Source organism: Elephantulus edwardii, unplaced genomic scaffold, assembly GCF_000299155.1.
Source record: "Elephantulus edwardii isolate Elephantulus edwardi_28Jun2011 unplaced genomic scaffold, EleEdw1.0 scaffold00001, whole genome shotgun sequence".
NCBI classification, from domain to species: Eukaryota; Metazoa; Chordata; class Mammalia; order Macroscelidea; family Macroscelididae; genus Elephantulus; species Elephantulus edwardii.
The window spans coordinates 38,826,415-38,843,657 of NW_006399751.1; the positions used below are offsets into that span (position 1 = coordinate 38,826,415).

The 17,243-nt window shown below is 39.7% G+C and overlaps 1 protein-coding gene across 1 annotated transcript in view; it reads left to right on the top strand.

Moving 5' to 3' along the window:
• Positions 1 to 17,243, top strand: part of PDE11A (phosphodiesterase 11A) — a 565,819-nt gene that overhangs the window by 416,672 nt on the left and 131,904 nt on the right. Inside the window, exons 11-12 of the mRNA XM_006878796.1 lie at positions 14,851 to 14,997; positions 15,257 to 15,364. Of these exons, the coding sequence (XP_006878858.1) occupies positions 14,851 to 14,997; positions 15,257 to 15,364 (255 nt within the window). The remainder of the gene's footprint in view (positions 1 to 14,850; positions 14,998 to 15,256; positions 15,365 to 17,243) is intronic.

The window sequence follows — 17,243 nt, forward strand, 5'->3', positions numbered from 1 at the left end:
ATAGTCAATGAAACACAGATAGACATTCCTCTGGTATTCCCTGCTTTCAGCCAAGATCTATCTAACATGTGAAGGGAGGGGGTAGAAGTGGATGGGTATCCTGGTGGATGGTGGAGCAGGGAAATAAGTGGGTAAAGACACGTGTGAGAAAGGCAGGGACAACACTGACAGTAAAGTTAACGCCACAATAAGGGATATACCTTTAACTTGCTGGTCTGTCTGATTCTTCTCTAAATCTGAACATTCACATTAAGACAGATTAGGAAGAAGGATTGGCCATCCACTTCTGAAACAGCAGGCCTCTGAAAACCCTATGTACAACAGAACACATTTAGACAACAGAAATGGCAAAGGAGGTTGAGTTTTCAATTGCAATGAGTTTGAGTTATTATTTCCTGATATTAAGTTCTACATCTCTTTAATTATGTCATTTCCTTTATTATGCCTCTTTATAGTCTATTGAGGTACATAGCTTAGGGACTGGATTTAGGTATTCAAACAAACTAGTAGTGGGTGCAGAGTTTGTCCTCACTCCTCACACAATTATGGAGCCTTTGCTATAAGTTCTGTCCCATGTGTCATGCACTGTGGAAGACATTCTAGTGGCTGCTATCTTTCAGGTGAGACTTCAGGAGGGAGAATCAGCAAAGACTCAAGAAAGACCCTCAGTTCTCAGGTTGAGATTGAAATCTGCAGTGAAGACTGTAGAGTCCAAGCAAGCACCTGAGTCAGAAAAGCAGCTTATTAAAGAGCGTTAGGTGGTAGTCTAGTAGGAGGAGGCATTGCAGTCCCAAAGGCAGTGGTTCAAATCCACCAACTGCTTCAGGAGAAAGATAGGCAGTCTCTTCCATTGCAATTTACTGCCTCTGAAAACCTGCTGGAGGGTCAGCTGTAAGTTGGTTCAGTCTTGATAGTATGCTGTAACAACTATCATTCTAGCAAGAAGGGAGTTCAGGTGGCTTAGTCCAAAGGGAGTTACAGTGCTAACCCAAAGGCAGCAACTCTCTGGTGGTTCAAATCCCTCAGCGGCTCCACAAGAGAAAGATGGGCAGTTTACTCCTGTGTGATTTATAGCCTTTGAAAATCCACTGCTGGGTCACTTAAAAGATGGTTCCAACTCTAAGGCGATAAGGAAGGGTTTTTAGTTCTAGCAGGCACACAACGGTAGCAACATACTGGTCTAGAAAAAGCATGCTGGACTGCCTGCTTTAGAGAACTCACGGCTCACATCCTTACACCTTCAAGTCTCATGCATCGGCACAACCTCAACTGCCTAAAAATATCCCATTCTTCTGCTGCTAAGATGTGAGAAGAGGGGCACTACGAAGAGACCCTGACAAACTCATGAGGCCATTAAGAAGCATTCACACAAGCACCCTGCAGAAATCCACATCCTTCATGGAGGGATGGGCTTGCTTACTTCTCAGAGAGACTCTGTTGCTGAGGTCAGACCCTCCCTTTCCCCATGTATCTCCTACTGCAGAGAGTCCTTGTGCTGTGTCAACACACAAAGCACTGGAGATACCCAGAGTTAAAAGGATCCTGGTTTAGTTATGTTACTAGGTCTTCAATTTCCACATATGTGAGTGTGTGTGTGTGTGTGCACATGCGCGCCCATGAATGAGCAAAGAAAGTGGTAGAGAATTCACCAGTGTGTGTGTGTGCGTGTGTGTGTGTGTGTGTGAGAGAGAGAGAGAGAGACAGGAGAGACGTTCTCATAAACTTCTAATCTACAGGGGTTATTTTGGCACCACTTGAGGAAAAAACTAACTCTCATCAGAATTGTAAGACTTAACAAGCCTTCCAACAAACATCTAGTGCGTTTCTTCCATGTTTCAAGTATTGCTTGCAATAGTAAAGACCATGCTGCATACTTAGAACACACAGTAAACCAGACCTTTAACAAATAACTCCACACAGCATTACTCTGGGCAAGAATGTCATTAGCCACTGCTTCATCTGTCAGCTCTGTCCTGTTCAGGTTCAGGTGGACAGGACTTCTGTTTCTTGCCAGCTCTGAACTGTATACCTCTGTCATTTTGCTAATCACTCTTCTTATCTCTCCTTCCTTTTTAACAGTGCTTGTGCATATCAGATATGAATGAAGCCCATAACTTTTCTTTGGTTTCAAAATGGACTCTCTGATCTTGGAAACTTTTGATCATATTCTTGTTGTTGTATGCTATCAAGTTGAAACTGACTCCTAGCTGACCCTCCAGCAGTTTTTCAGAAGCTGTAAATTGCGCAGGGGGAGATTGCCAGTGGATTTTAATTCTGTCTTTGAATTGCATTGTAAGACAGTTAATATGATCAATATTTAATTTGATCATTAATATAATCGATTTAAAATTTAAATAGAAATATATTTTATAAAGCCAATGTTTTGTGAGTTGAAATTAAGGGCAGGGCATTAAGTTAAAATTAGTTTGTTGCACTTCCCCCCCCATATCTTCTACTGCACCCTGACTTCCATTTCCAAAATCTACCACCACACCAAGCCACTCTACCCTGGGCCATTAATTGTTGTTCTTAACTAGACTAGACATTACTGAGTTGAGTCCGATGACAGCAATCCTCTATGTATCAAAATAAAACAGTATTCCAGTTGGTTTCAATGACTGCGTTTTGGGGACTTCAATTATTGGGCCTTTTTTGTCTGGGTAAACTTGCCCTTTTTGTTAGCAGCCAAGTGCCTGGACCATTTACACCATCTAGGGACTCCGCTGTGATGCTTACCAAGGGGACAGTCGGCCATGAGCATCATCACATTTCAAAATTATCAGAAGGTCTCATTAAACACAAGTGAGTCGGGGGCACCTCCTGAGCTTTTATATATACTAGGTTTGCATTTCTAACAAGTTCCCAGGTGATGTTTATGCAGCTGGCCTGAAGACCACACTTTAAGAATTACTATTTTTTTAAAAAAAGGAAGAATTACTGGTTTAGGAAAATGTTCACTGAAAAACATAAGAGCTGTTCTCTCTGAACTCAAAGCCAAGCATAGCTGTGGGTCTGTGATTTCCCTAGCCCTTGCTTTGTTTTTATCTTAGGAACACTGTAAATTATCGAGCATATGTTCCCTTTGTAGTGGGGCTAGTCAACTTACAGATAAATCTGGGGCTATCCTTGCAAATGTAGTGAGTGATGCTCAGAAATTCTGAGCACATTTCCCTTTTATATTCTTGATTTTCCTTTGACTTGTCTTTCTGGCTTATTTTGAATTTGGTTTATTCTTTGTTATTGCATAGACCTTTGAAATCCATGGTAAACATTTTGAAGTGGTGAAAAATATATCATAATAAAACAAAGAAAAACTTTAATATACTGTATTGACTAAACTTTAAACAGAAAGCAGTAAGCTTTTAAATAGAAACATTTTTCAAAAGGAAAATTAATTGAGAGCACCCATCTCATTGAAAGGCTATGAATAAACAGCCCTTTTAAATGAAAGGTGGGACATGTACTCAAACCTTATTGCCAATTCTTTCACCTCACATTAAAAAACAAGACCAAAATTCACAGTTGTCAATTTGATCCTGACTCTTAAGTTATCCTATAAAACAAAGTAGGACTGCCCCATAGGGTTTCCAAAGCTGTAAATCTTTATCGAAAGAAACTGCCGTATACTTGAACCAAGAGGCAGTCATCAAAACAGAGGAAGGAGACACTGCACGGTTCAAAATTGGGAAGGGTGTCCGCCAGGGATGTATTCTGTCTCCATACCTTTTCAATTTGTACGCAGAACAGATCATCCAGGACGCTAGCCTATACAGGGAAGAATGTGGCATCAGGACTGGAGGAAGATTTATCAACAGCCTGCGTTATGGAGATAATACAAACCCTGCTTGCTGAAACTGAGGAGGACCTGAGCACTTGCTGTAAGAGGTCAAGGATTTCAGCCTTCAATATGGATTGACACTCAACATCAAGAAAACAAAGATTCTCACCAGTGGGCCAATTGGCAGCATCATTTTGGATGGTGAAGAGATTGAGATTGTTAACAGTTTTAATTTGCTTGGTTCCACAATCAACACTCTTGGTAACAGCAGCCAGGAAATCAAGGGATGAATTTCTTTGGGAAAGTCAGTTGTCAGGGACCTCTCCAGAGTACTGAAGAGCAACAACATCAGGCTGGGACTAAAGTGCGCATGATCCAGGCCATAGTCTTCGCAACTGCTATGCAAATGCTATGTGTTGGAGAGCTGGACAGTGACTAGGAATGATAGAAAGAGAATTGATGCCTTTGAGCTGTGGTGCTAGAGAAGAGTATTGAATATACCATGGACTGCTAGGAGAACAAACAGGTTTGCCCTGGAGAAGGGTGAAGCTGGACTGCTCCTTGGAGTCAAGGATTCTGAAGCTTCTTCTGTCATACTTTGGGCGTGTTGCAAGGAGGGACCAGTCCTTGGAGAGGGACATCATGCTTGGGAGGGTAGATGGATTCAGTGATTGGGGTAATGGGAGTACGTGTGTCAGAGACAGTGAGTTTGGCACAGCATAGAGCAGGATCTAAGGCTCTTGTACATAGGGTCACTATGAGTCGCAAGCAACTTGACGGCACTTAACAACAACAACCCTTCCTCTGTAGAGCAGTTGGTAGGATGGAACTGATGACTTTTCTGTTATCAGCTAAGCACTTAAACACAATGCATCAGAGCTTCTCCACTGTATTTCCAAAATAAAAGTGAAACAAACCCATAGCTGTCAAGTCAGTTTTAATTCATAGTGACACCCCACACCCACCCCAGGCAGGATTTTGAGGCTGTAAGTCTTTACAGAGGAAACTATCCATGTTTCTCTCTCAGAAGACCTGGTGGATTCAAACTGCCAACATTTTGGTGAACAACCAAGAACTCAACTACATGCCATCACAGTGCCTTAGCCTTGCAAACTGCCTTTAAAATCTTTGTGCAGTGCACATGGTACCTTATATTTAAACATTTCTTTTAAGCAACCATCTTTCATGAAACAACAAGAGAAAAATAGGGAACTAGATAAACAAATATATAAGCTGATATGGAATGTGTGCATGTGTTTAAGAAGGTATTCTTGATACCACCATTTTAAAAATTAAGTTGTGCTTCATTTTCTTTTAAATGTTACATCCTAGAAAAAGAACATCTCATTGAAAGTTACCTGCTTCTGTTGAAATGCAGTATTTTAAAACTCAGGACTGCTGAGGAGAATCATTTGGTTAACAAACATAAATAATCGAGGCATGAGGAAAATACTTCACAAACTGGTCCCATGAGAGAAATATTTCTATTTCAAAAGGGAGAGTCACGCTGGGGGTAGGCACTGTGATGCCTCTCTTTGTTTTGATTCTCATCATGACAAGAAAAAGGCATCAGAACCACTGGGCTTGTGCTGCTACAGGATTGAAAACAAGGATAGTTTCTGGGATCGATAGAAAGTATTTCCAGAGAAATGTGTCATTAGAACAGTTAAAAAAATAAACAAAAAAATACAGGATATTCAATTCCTGGTGAGATTTCTGAAACTCATATGCGAAGAGATAACAGGTGATAAAAGGAGAGTTTTGTTCTTTTTCAAGAGACTCTAATAGGCCTACTCAAACCAGAAAACCAAAGTAAATTAAGCAATAATTTAGAGTAATGAAAGATTAGAAAGAAAAGGGGCACACTGTCCCTAGGAGTCTTTCTTTAAATTTTCATTTGTAATATAGTTATTAGTAATAAGCAATATTTTTGCTTTCATGAGTTTAAAAGAGACAAAATAAGATGCCTTTTGATTTGGTGAGCTGTGTTAAGGCAAACTTTGTCACTAAATGAAGTGCAGATGTTGCAGGGTATGTTGTTGTTGGCTGTTGAGTTGGATCTGGCCTATGGTTGACCCTCCAATGGGTTTTCAGAGGCTGTAAAACACCCAGAAGGAATCACCCAGAAGGAGAATGCCCTTCTTTCTCTAGTCCAACTCCTTACCTACTCGGCACCAGAGCTTCCCCGTAGGCTATTGAGATCCTAAAAACAAAGCATTTAAGTTCTTTTCCAATGGAAGTGTATAGGAGAACACCTAGGACGTGTGTTAAGAATACAGGATCCAGACCAAACTACAGAGAGATCAGAAGAAATGGATGAGTCCCTCCATAAAGATCACACATAAACACCCTGGCAGTTTTCACAAATGATTCAAAGATCTAATTTCTGCTCTAATGGATATGTTTGACAACCCATTTTTCAAGAATTCCCATTAGAAAAAATATGTGATTGTAAATATTACAGTGGTTTATACAATTTCAGATAAAGATCATTGTGGGATGGAATAGGAATGAATGTTGCTATTGTTACTAGGTGCCCTTGAGTGGCGTATGACCCTAGGAACAGATGTGAATCCTATCCTGTGCCACCCTAATTATCTCCAACACAGTTAAACCATTGCCGCAGTCACTGTGTCAATTCATCTACTTGAGGGTCTTCTTCTCTTTCACTGACTTTTCCAGCATGATATCTATCTCCAAGGAATAGCTTGTCTAAGCAACATGCCCAACCTATATGACACAAAGCTTTGTCATCTTTGCCTCCAAGGATCGCTCTGGCTACACTTTTTCTAAGACATAGCTGTTTGTTCTTTTGGCAGTCCATGGACAATTCAGTGCTCTTCTCCAACACTACAACTCAAAGGCATCAATTCTTCTGGCATCCTTATTCTCTGAATAAGGATGAGTGAATAAGGACAGTGAGTAAGGATGAGAGGAATAAATGTTGTTGTGTGCCCTCAAGTAGGAATCGACCCCTAGAGACTCTCCAGCAGGTTTTCAGAGATAGTAAATCACACGAGGAAATTGTCCATTCTTCTCCCGTTGGAGCAGCTGTGGACTTGAACCACATGCCTTTGGGATTGCAATGAAGCTTCTTAACCACTAGGCCACTTTTGAACTTCAATTTGTGAAGAGTAAGAGAGAATTCAAACACAGTATTTGGGAGAATAGGATAATTTAAGGCATAGAGGGAAAGAGAGTCATAAGGATTCTCCTAAGAATCATAAGAGAAGCATAAGGTAAATTGTCATGGACCAGGGTGACGTGATCATCCGACCAAGCAGCAAGGGCGAGAATCACCTGACAGTGACCTGGAAGGTCAGTGACTGGCATCTACCAGCACGTGGATGTTCGAGAAGAAGGCAAGGAGCATGCCTTCACCCTGGGAGCCACCCTGTGGATCGACAGGGAGCAATTTGAAGACTTGGACGAGATCATTGCCCGCTTTGTCCAGCCCATGGCGTCTTTTGCTCAGGACCTTCTGAACCACAAGTATTATCAGGACTGCAGTGGTGGGGACCGCAAGAAATTAGAGGAGCTGCTCCCCAAAACTAAGGAGCAGAAGCCCCCCTTCCTCCCTTATTTCATCTGTGCCTGCAAGGAACTGCCCGGCAAGTTCCTACTGGGATACCAACCCGGAAGTAAACCCAGGATAGAATATGTAACAGTGACTCCAGAAGGATTCCGCTACTGTGGCCAAATCTTCCCAACTGTGAATGAACTTTTTAGATGGTTTAAGGATCATTACCAAGATCCTGTACCAGGTATCACGCCGCAGCAGCAGCAGCAGGACTCGGACACCTGCCTCTATCAACGCTACTCCAGCCAACATCCACTTTGCGGATCTCACACGGGCTGTGAACACTCTGCCTCAGAACACGACCTCACAATATGTTCAGGGCCATTGCTGCTGTGAGCGGCCAAGGACAGAACCACAACGCCACCCCCGCCCAGTGGGCCTCTATCCAGTACGGCTATGGTGGCAGCGGAGGGGGCAACCGTGAAGTCAGTGTATGAAGACTCTTGAATTCCAAGCAAAGGAATTTTACTCTCTTCTGCAGCCCACAATGAACCAATAAAAATGTTTAATATGTTTTAAAATTTACCATTTCTGTGCCGAGTCGGCTCATGAGATGCAAGCACTTCGACATTCTTAGTTGTAGGTCTGTCCCCAGGAACGTAACCTGGTTCTTCACGTTATTTCTGCATATCCAACTAGGTGACTTCACAATCCTTTGTAGCCTCTGGTGGTTTCTGAATGAGCTGACAGGGTTTGAAAACGTGCTGGGCTGGGCCAAGTCCACTCCGTCAGTTAAGCAGTGTGGCCCAGATTTTCTCAGCTTGATTGCTCTCTCTCCTTGGGATTGTATCATTTCCCCTCACATGTTGTAGCTAAACATGTGAAGCACTTCACATCCTGTTTTCTTCGCTTTAAAGTCAATACAGAAGATCTACATTATTCTGGAGTTAATAAGAAACGCTATCTTCCTTTTTTGAGCAAGTACAGAAATAAGTTAAAATGTCCCCATTCCCCACTGAAAACACAACTGTATTGTATCCAAATTAAGGATCCTTTTAAATATTTAAGCATTTCTCCATTATCTTCCAAATGTAAGAAAAATCACCCAACACTCCCATCTAACCAGAAGTATCTCTTTCTCTCCTGTTCCCTGTCCTACAAAGTCACTGACTTGGTTTCCCTTATTTTACCAACTTAACTTGCAAGGTCAAGAGTGCTATCAGAGCCCCGTGACTACTGTGCTGCTCAGTCTTGATAACATTACTTGTCCAAGGTTTTGCTTTTTTTCCCTATAGGACAAGTTACTGTTTCAGGCTAGTCTTGGGAGGTTTGAGCTTATTCTTTCTAGTCAGTCCAAAGCTAACAACCAGGTATCACGAAAGCCAATTGTGAATTTCGAGACATCCTCTTGTGGGTCCATATACATAAAGACCAAAACATTGTCTCCTTGTGCCAAATGAGCCCCGGCCAGCTTAAAAAAAAAAAATCTATAATCAGTGCTATTAAGTCAAGTTAGCTTGAATAATAAAGAAATAGGGGTGTAAGGGGCCTTCTAGCTTAGTAAAAGGCTCATTTTTAGAGGCTATATAGTGATTTGAAGCTTGGTCTGTAGTACCAGACTCCTCAGGTTCAAACCTGGGTCAGCTAATCACATCTGTACTACCTTAAGCAAATTGCTCTGTTTCACCTGTTTCGTCTGTAACATGAGATGACTTATATTAGCCACCTCTAAGGTTCTTACGAGGTTTAAATGAGTTGATACACTTGGAGTAATACGACAATGCCTAGAATATGGGAAGTACTATGAATGTATTGATGAAATAAAAAAAACTATGTTGTACCTTCCACATCATCACAGTCCCAAGCTCTGGTCTCCAATAAACCTCGAACCCTAAGGTCTCCTATTTGCTTTTGCTCAGAGATGAAAGTAAAGCAAAGGGCTGTAATGCAACAAGTTACTTCTTTAAATTTCCATCACCCACTTTGTTGTTTCTTCTCATTTTCTGAGCTTCACGAAATGTAATATTCATGTCTCAAGAGATCTAGTGTTGTATTTTAACATTTTACAGCCTCTGTGTAAAGCTACCTTTTCAATTTTAGAGGAGGCAGTTTTATGACTCCTTTTGATAACCACTTAACTGTTAAGACCCAAACAAAGAAGAGGAATGGTCAAAGGATGCCAGGTACTCCCAGACGGCTAGAGGCCCACTTCTGGAACATTATTCAAATTAGCTCCACAACTCATCATTCTGTGTTTTCATTTATTGCTGTAGTAAAGTAAATGGTTCTTTTATCAAAATGTTATTTCCCGGCTATTAATTCAGGAGTTGTTTTGGATTGTGGCACCCCTCTTTGATTTAGGGATATGGTGTTTTATCAATTTAAAAGTTGAAGACTGACACTTGGAGAAATTGAATTTTATTTGTTTCATTAGTGTCCTATGACTAGAGTAATTATAGGTTTGAGAGAGACCGTCCCATTTTCTTAATAACCAGTGAAAAAGAAGAGAGGGGCAGTACAAATCTCTAGAAAAGTAAATTTGGCAACTGAAGCCTCTTCTCAAAATTTTCATAAACTATACATCTATGTGTACCTCCCTGGATGCGTGTGATTCATCACTCAATTTCACTTACTCCAGAAAGCTATTTTGAACCTAGAAGTGTGTAGATGGAAACCACTTATGTTTCTCATAAGAGCTGAAAATGGTCATTAGGACCATTCATGAAGGCTTCATGCTTTCTCCACATGCACCAGTGCCAGCAAGGGTTTACGACAGGGCTCAGGGTGGTCTATAGACTAGTGTGATTTAACTATGGATCAATCAACCTATTAGGGGGGAAAAGGGAAAGGTCAATAAAGATGGGGCTTGGTGAACCAGAGGTCATTCTACGTTTTTCAACCTAATGTTCTTATTTCCTTTCCATTAACATTTCATAATGAAAAAATGCCTATATTCCTTAATTTTTAAGATAATTAAGTGAATTTAGTGCCTGTGAAAGGTAGAGGATTTATTATGGCATGAGGGAATACACTATTAATAATCTCCAAGACAGGGGCCACTTGGATAGCTCAATGCTGTTTCCATTACCATTTCTGCACCTTGGCTACAGAAAAGAGAGCTCAACCTGAATACACACACACACACACTCACACACACACACACACACACACACACACACACAAATCTTAGAGATGAAGCAGTAAGCTAGAAATTAAGAAAAGAGAATATATCCTAGGAAATAGAGCACAATAAGAACCAAACTTCTCTCCTGAAACCAGAAAAACTTGTATCTTTTGAGGCAGAGCTTCTACTCTCATGGGTGGTCTTCAAGCTGTACTTGAATTTGAACAAATTCAATGCACACAGAAACTTCTAAGAATTTTTTTTCTGTAGGCACAAATCCCAGCCATTTATTTGTTCTACAAACAGTTCTGTTACTTCTCCAAGGAAAAGATGTGTGGCATCTGTCTCTAAAACTATTTTGCCCTACTGAGGAAGGTTGAGATTGACACAGTGAATGCACAGGACAGAGAACAATAGAAAGAGATTTACATAATTGCAGTGATGGACACATGGAAACCAGAGGACTGAAAATGAACTGCTGGCTTACTTTTGAGCCTCTCAGACCAAGTTTTTAAGACAAAGTTTAACAAAAATAATGGAATGATTTGAGGATAAAGATTGTAAATCAGACACACTTGTTTTCTTTTGTTCTCTCCCCTAAACACTAAAATAACAAAGAGGTTGTTGTTTTCTTAAGACATAAATTTTCAAAGTAAAAAGGGGGGAGGGGGAACTCTTGCTAACAAAAGTTGGAAACTGAGAAAGCAGATGAATGAATTCTAAGTAATGTAGCAAATATAAACATGTCAAAATAATACAGCAATGGGGGAAAGTTGAAAGTCATACCGTTTATACCATTGACACCTTTCCCCATATAGTTCAGAAACTACCTTTGGAAATGGGCATGAAAGTGGAAGAATTAACAGGAAAATGGAGATTCTGTAAATCAGATCCTACAGGTTCTTTCTCACACTTCAAAGAGAGGCTTTGAGTTTAAATCCACAACCTGAGCTGAAGAGAGCACACTGGAAACAGGAATTGAATGAAAACACATACCATATTAATCTTCAACCAGAAGACTTTTCTCTGGGATATTTGAGTAGTAGAAGAACGAAGGCCTAAGGTATTGATATTAGGTGGCAACCCCAAAAGAAAAGATCAGCTGGATCCTCCTACAAAGAATCCCTTCCCCTAGACTCAGAGGTTCTAATGTTGTTGTGTGCAGTCAACTATAACTCATAGTGACCCAATATATAACAGCTCTGAAGCCTGCCCTATCCTGACCCAGTCTCACAGTTTCTGTGCTAATCCATCTCATCCAAGGTCTTCCTTTCCTCTATTGACTTTACACCCTTCCAAGCATAATGTCCTTCTTCAAGGACTGGTCCTCCTGGCAACATGCTCCAAAGTATCCGAGACAGACCTTCAAAGTCCTTGCTTCCAAAGAGCATTCTGGTTCCACCCTTCCCAGGACAGATCTATTTGTTCTCTTGGCAGTTCACAGTACATTCAATAATGCTTCTTTAGCATTTTAGCATTGTCCAATTCTTTGTAGCATAGCAAGTAATTGCAAAGACCATGGCTTGAATCAGACATACCTTAGTCTCTAGATTGACATCGCTGCTCTTCAATATTCTGGAGAAGTCCATGACAGCAGATTTCCCCAGTGCAACTTGTCTTTTCATTTCCTCACTGCTGGTGCCAAGATTGGTGATTATGGATCTGAAATTATAAAGCACCTCAGATTACAGGTGAAAATAAACTAATACCAACATATTTTTTAATTTAATTTTATTAATTTTAATGAACATTTACAGAGATTTTGGATTTCCAAACAAACATTGTTGCATTTTTCTCGCTGCCCAACATATATTTTTATGAAATTTCAGAGCTCTGAAAGTAAAAAGGAATCCCTACATGCATAAATAGTTAGAATTCACCAGTTACTATATGGGAGAGAAATGGTAATCACCTCCTCTGTGATTTACAGCCTCTGAAAAACCCACTGGAGGGTCAACCATGAGTCAGTTCTGAATCAATAAAATGAACAACAACAAAGGAAGGACTATGGGCAGATGAAAGGATCAGAATCAAAATACGTTTCTAACTTCTGAAAAGTAGTGTTGAGAGCTGAAAGACATTGTAACATTGTCTTCAAAATGTGGATGGAATTTTTTTCCAACCTTGAAGTCTATATCCAAATCATAAGACAAATGAAATGGTGATGCTATCAACGCACTTTCAGACATGTAGCTTCAAAAACTAGATACCGTATGCCTTTCCCTTGGAAGCTTGTGAAGGATGTGTCTCATCAAAAGCAAAGAAGAAATTAAGAAAGACATGGAACAGAATGAGAAGTCAAATCCAAGGTTATGAGGAGAAACATCTTAGACTTACTTATATCTATAGATCAGACATAGAAGATCAGTCTAGATGGGAGAAACTGAATCATTTCCAGGAGAGATTTCTTCAAAATTAAATTGATGGAACATTCAAGGAAGGCATCTAAATATTTTGAGAAGAGACTTAGAAAACTGGTAGAGAGTTTAGAGGTTGAATTAGTGATAAATACATAGAAAACTGAACATTAAAGATAACAATTATTAACAAGAAAACAAAGTGCTGTCAAAGGAAGGAAAATCAAACAGAAATTTACATGGCTTAGCAATCAGTGTATTATACATAGTTGTAATATTTTAACCTTGAATATGTATCTAAACAAAATTATTATATTGAGAGAGAAAAGGGCAGAGGTTGCTTAAGGTGGTGTAAACAACTTAATCTTCACCTTTACTAGTTTGAAGTCAATAGTACTTAAAATAGAAAATAATAAAAATGTAAAAGTATAAGTATCTTACTTGAGCAAATATAAAAGGAGTTTAAAAGATTGGAAAATTATGTCCTTGGATTAGGGAAAATTCTCATACCAGATTTTTTTTTATTTTATGCGTATTAATGTGCTTAAGCACAGCTAACCTTATGAAATTATCCTTAAAACTAGGTATATGGAAAAAAAACTAGGTGTTTGGATAACTTTGATTTAAAATATTTTAAAATAAAATTCATTTTAAAAAATAGTCAAGTGTTTAGTGTTGGACTCGGAGCTAAGGTGAGCACAGGTTCATGAGCACTGCCCCTCTGCTTGAATTCCAACCTCTGCCTTTAGTACATTGGAGATGTAGCTACACTCATGTTAATATATTACAATGATTTACTGAGGAATAAGCTAATTGAGTTTTCAGTGAGTATAAATAATCTTCAGAATAGGAGAGAAATTATTCTGTAATTTATGTATTTGTTCATTGTTCTTCTGTATTGTGGAGAAGATAAACCAGCATTTTTATTTTAGCCTTAAAAATGTAAACTCCTATGGGGGAAGATTGAGCAAAGAAGCAAGAATTGATTATGTGGTTTCTAGAATGCTTAGAGTGACTAGAGTTGTATTTGATGGTGCAAAGTGGTCCCAGAATATAAATTACTTCATGGATAATTTACACCCGGTGAATAGACTAGGAATATGAATATAGAATGGGCCATGATAACCTGAAAACATAAAAATTACTTCCTCACCAAGAGTGGCCTGAAGTAGATGGCAGGTTCAATCATTCAGCGTAAAATTATTTCATATTTTTTCCTTTTACTTGTATATATGTGATGAGTATTAGCATTATGTTGTATTTGTGTAAATTAACCAAAGTCATTCCTATCAAGTTGATTCCAGCAACCTAGCAACCCTTTAGGACATAGTAGAACTGCCCCAGTGAGTTTTCAAGGCTGTAAATCTTTACGAAAAAACAGGCTGCAACATCTTTCTCCCTAGGACTTTGAAGCCTAATACTTTGATTAAAGTATTAGTGATTCGTGCACCACCAACTCTCTTCTACATATCCTGAAACTAAATTTATTGTAAAATTTATCTTTAAATAAAGCACATGATATGCTCAATTTCCAGACATCTCTATTAAGAAAACATATTTTGCACCAGAGATATGCTATCTGATCCTTTTCATCCTCCTGAAGATACAGAACATGTGTGCAGCAAAGACTAGCGGTGCACTGAAGAGAAGTATAAAAGAAACAAGGCAAAGGGGTGTACTCCTTCTCCTTCTAAACAGCAATGACTAAATTTCACAGCTGCCAGCTGCCCCAATGTTTCTTTCGCTTAGCACTCTGTAATATGCATCAGGATCTATTGTATGAACCCAGTTGTAGTAGAGAGCTCTATATTCTAAATTCTGTAGAATAGATTCAGTGTGTATATTTTATCTTCAGCTTGGTTTTTCTCTCCTTCTCCCGACCCCCTTCATTTCCTTGGGGCATTTGCAGTTCAGAAACAAAAGACATTTACAGCTCAGAATTTAGCTGTATCAGGGTGTAAGTGCAGGTCAGGCTTGATTTATGTGGCACTTCGGATAAGCAGGGGAGGGAAGCCGGATGTGGGGTTTGGGAAAGCTGGTGAACTTGACTTATGTCTTCTGCTTTTTGTAGGCAGCCAACATCCCTCTGGTGTCAGAACTTGCCATCGGTGACATACATTTTGATGACTTTTCTCTTGATGTTGACGCCATGATCACGGCTGCTCTCCGCATGTTCATGGAGCTGGGGATGGTACAGAAATTTAAAATTGACTATGAGGTAAGTTGTTATGTGCCGGGTGAATTCAGGAGTGCCCTTAGGACTATGGATTCACCACTCAGGCCTCAAGTTTCCCCAGATAAAACAGGATGATACCACCACCCCAGGGCACCATGCAGAATTACAAGAACCAGGGAAGATGCTCGCAGAAGGATTGAGATTACTGAAGGTTGTTACTCAGAGATAAAGTTGGGTTTGGGTAACAGTCCACCAGGGACATGAACCACCACCATGACACCACCTCTCCATTCCATTGCAGACACTCTGTAGGTGGCTGCTGACAGTGAGGAAAAACTATCGCATGGTTCTGTACCACAACTGGAGACACGCCTTCAATGTGTGCCAACTGATGTTCGCTATGCTGACCGTAAGTGCGTTCAGTACACTGGAGAGGTGGCCATCTGTCACGTGTGTGCACCCCACAGGCCTTTCCCGTCAAGCTTGCATTTCTCTGACAATTGCCATGTGATTTATTTGACATCAGAACTCCCTTTATGGGAAGTCCATATTTGGTAATCAGATCTAAGCTTTTTTAAGCTGTGACATTACTGGCATTGAGGGCAAGTATAGCCTTGGGCGATTGCACGGACTTCTTTTCAATGGTTTATCTTGGGAAACGTTCTTTTACAAAAGAAATGCTTGGATTTTCAAATTAATTTTTCTGCAGAGGAAATGGTGATGAGTAACAAAAAATTAAAAAAAAAAAAACACCAAAACATTATTGGATGTGAATCTCTGGTCTGCCAGGGAGCAAAAGTGGAGAATGCCAACATTACCCAAACCTTACTCAAACTCCCAGACTCACTGCCATTGGGTTAGCACACAGCTGACCATTCATTGGGTTTTGAAGGCTATAAATAGTACAGAAGGAAGATTCTCGATCTTTTCCTGTGGAGTCGAGTCTCCACAAGGACATGGGAATGCTTCACTGGCAAGAGAGGGCAAAAGAGAGAAGGATGGGGTAGAAGTAAACGCTTTAGGATTAGGGAGTCAGGATTAGGGAGTCACTGGGTTTAACATCTCTGCCCCAGAGGCTGAACTCCAGTGAGAATGGATAGTCTACTGGCTGTCTACAAGGACAACCTGTCAGAAGCTAGTCTTGGAGTTTAACCTAGAAGGGCAAACTTTGGATTTAAGTCCTCTATCCTTATTTGTAGGCATGCTCTACCTACATCGTTAAGTTATCATCAAGTAGCCTTTTCTGGCTTACATTTTTGGGTTTTAGAGATCACAATGATATATATACACATATTTTACCTATATAGGCCTAAAAACATCTCCCACAAGAAAAAGAAAAAAAACACCCATAAATTTTGGATTGAGATGAAATTTTAACTCCAAATTATGGAATACCCTAAATTTGGGAATTTAACTCCTAAATCAGGGGATTCCTAATATATTTTCCTTTTGCCTGAATTAATAAAATACTGTTCCTTCTTTATGAAACACTCTTCCCTTTTCTCTGTCTAAAATATTTTTAACTTGATCTAATATCAATTCTTCCATGAAGTCTCCCTCTTTCTTCTCAAATACCAACATTTACCTCTCTGCACAGTTATCTAGTAGCACATGTCTTTCTGCTGAGTTTATTTTTAAATTACGAATCTCTTTTTGTCCTATAGGGTAATTTGCTTGATTTGAAAGAGAAATTCTTATTCTTTCTTAAACAGCATTCACCTGCTTACTCAACACCTATTTCTGAAGACCTCACCAACACCTTATACTCTTTTGTACAACTGGTAGATTTTCAACAAAAATCATATGTACACATGGTCCAAATCAATTCAACAAAAGCATATTGAATTGATTTGAACTAGGGGTACATATGACATAAGCCGGAGCAAAAATGTATACTCTTATATACTTGGATCTGGGGTCTTCAGTTGCTTAAGAAGTAGGCAAGATGGTCTAGAAAAAAAGTGTGCTAGCCCAGCCAATGAGGAAACAGTCAGCCAGTCACATGCGGAAGGATAATGACTTGAACTGCAAGGCTTCATTGCTAATGTGCTAATACTGGATGAAGAAAATAATGGACTAGCTTCCTTTTGGTTTTTCATATCAGATCATAGTAAACAAGAAACAATTCACTAACTGCAGAGATCATGTGTCTGGCTCACAAATTCTATTCAAGCAAAAAAATTTTTAACCCATGATTTTGGAGAAGCAGTTAACTTACGGTAAATTGCCAAAATAAGTAAGCAAAGCAAGGACATTCCTCAACAAAGAAAAAAGCAATGACTTGATGC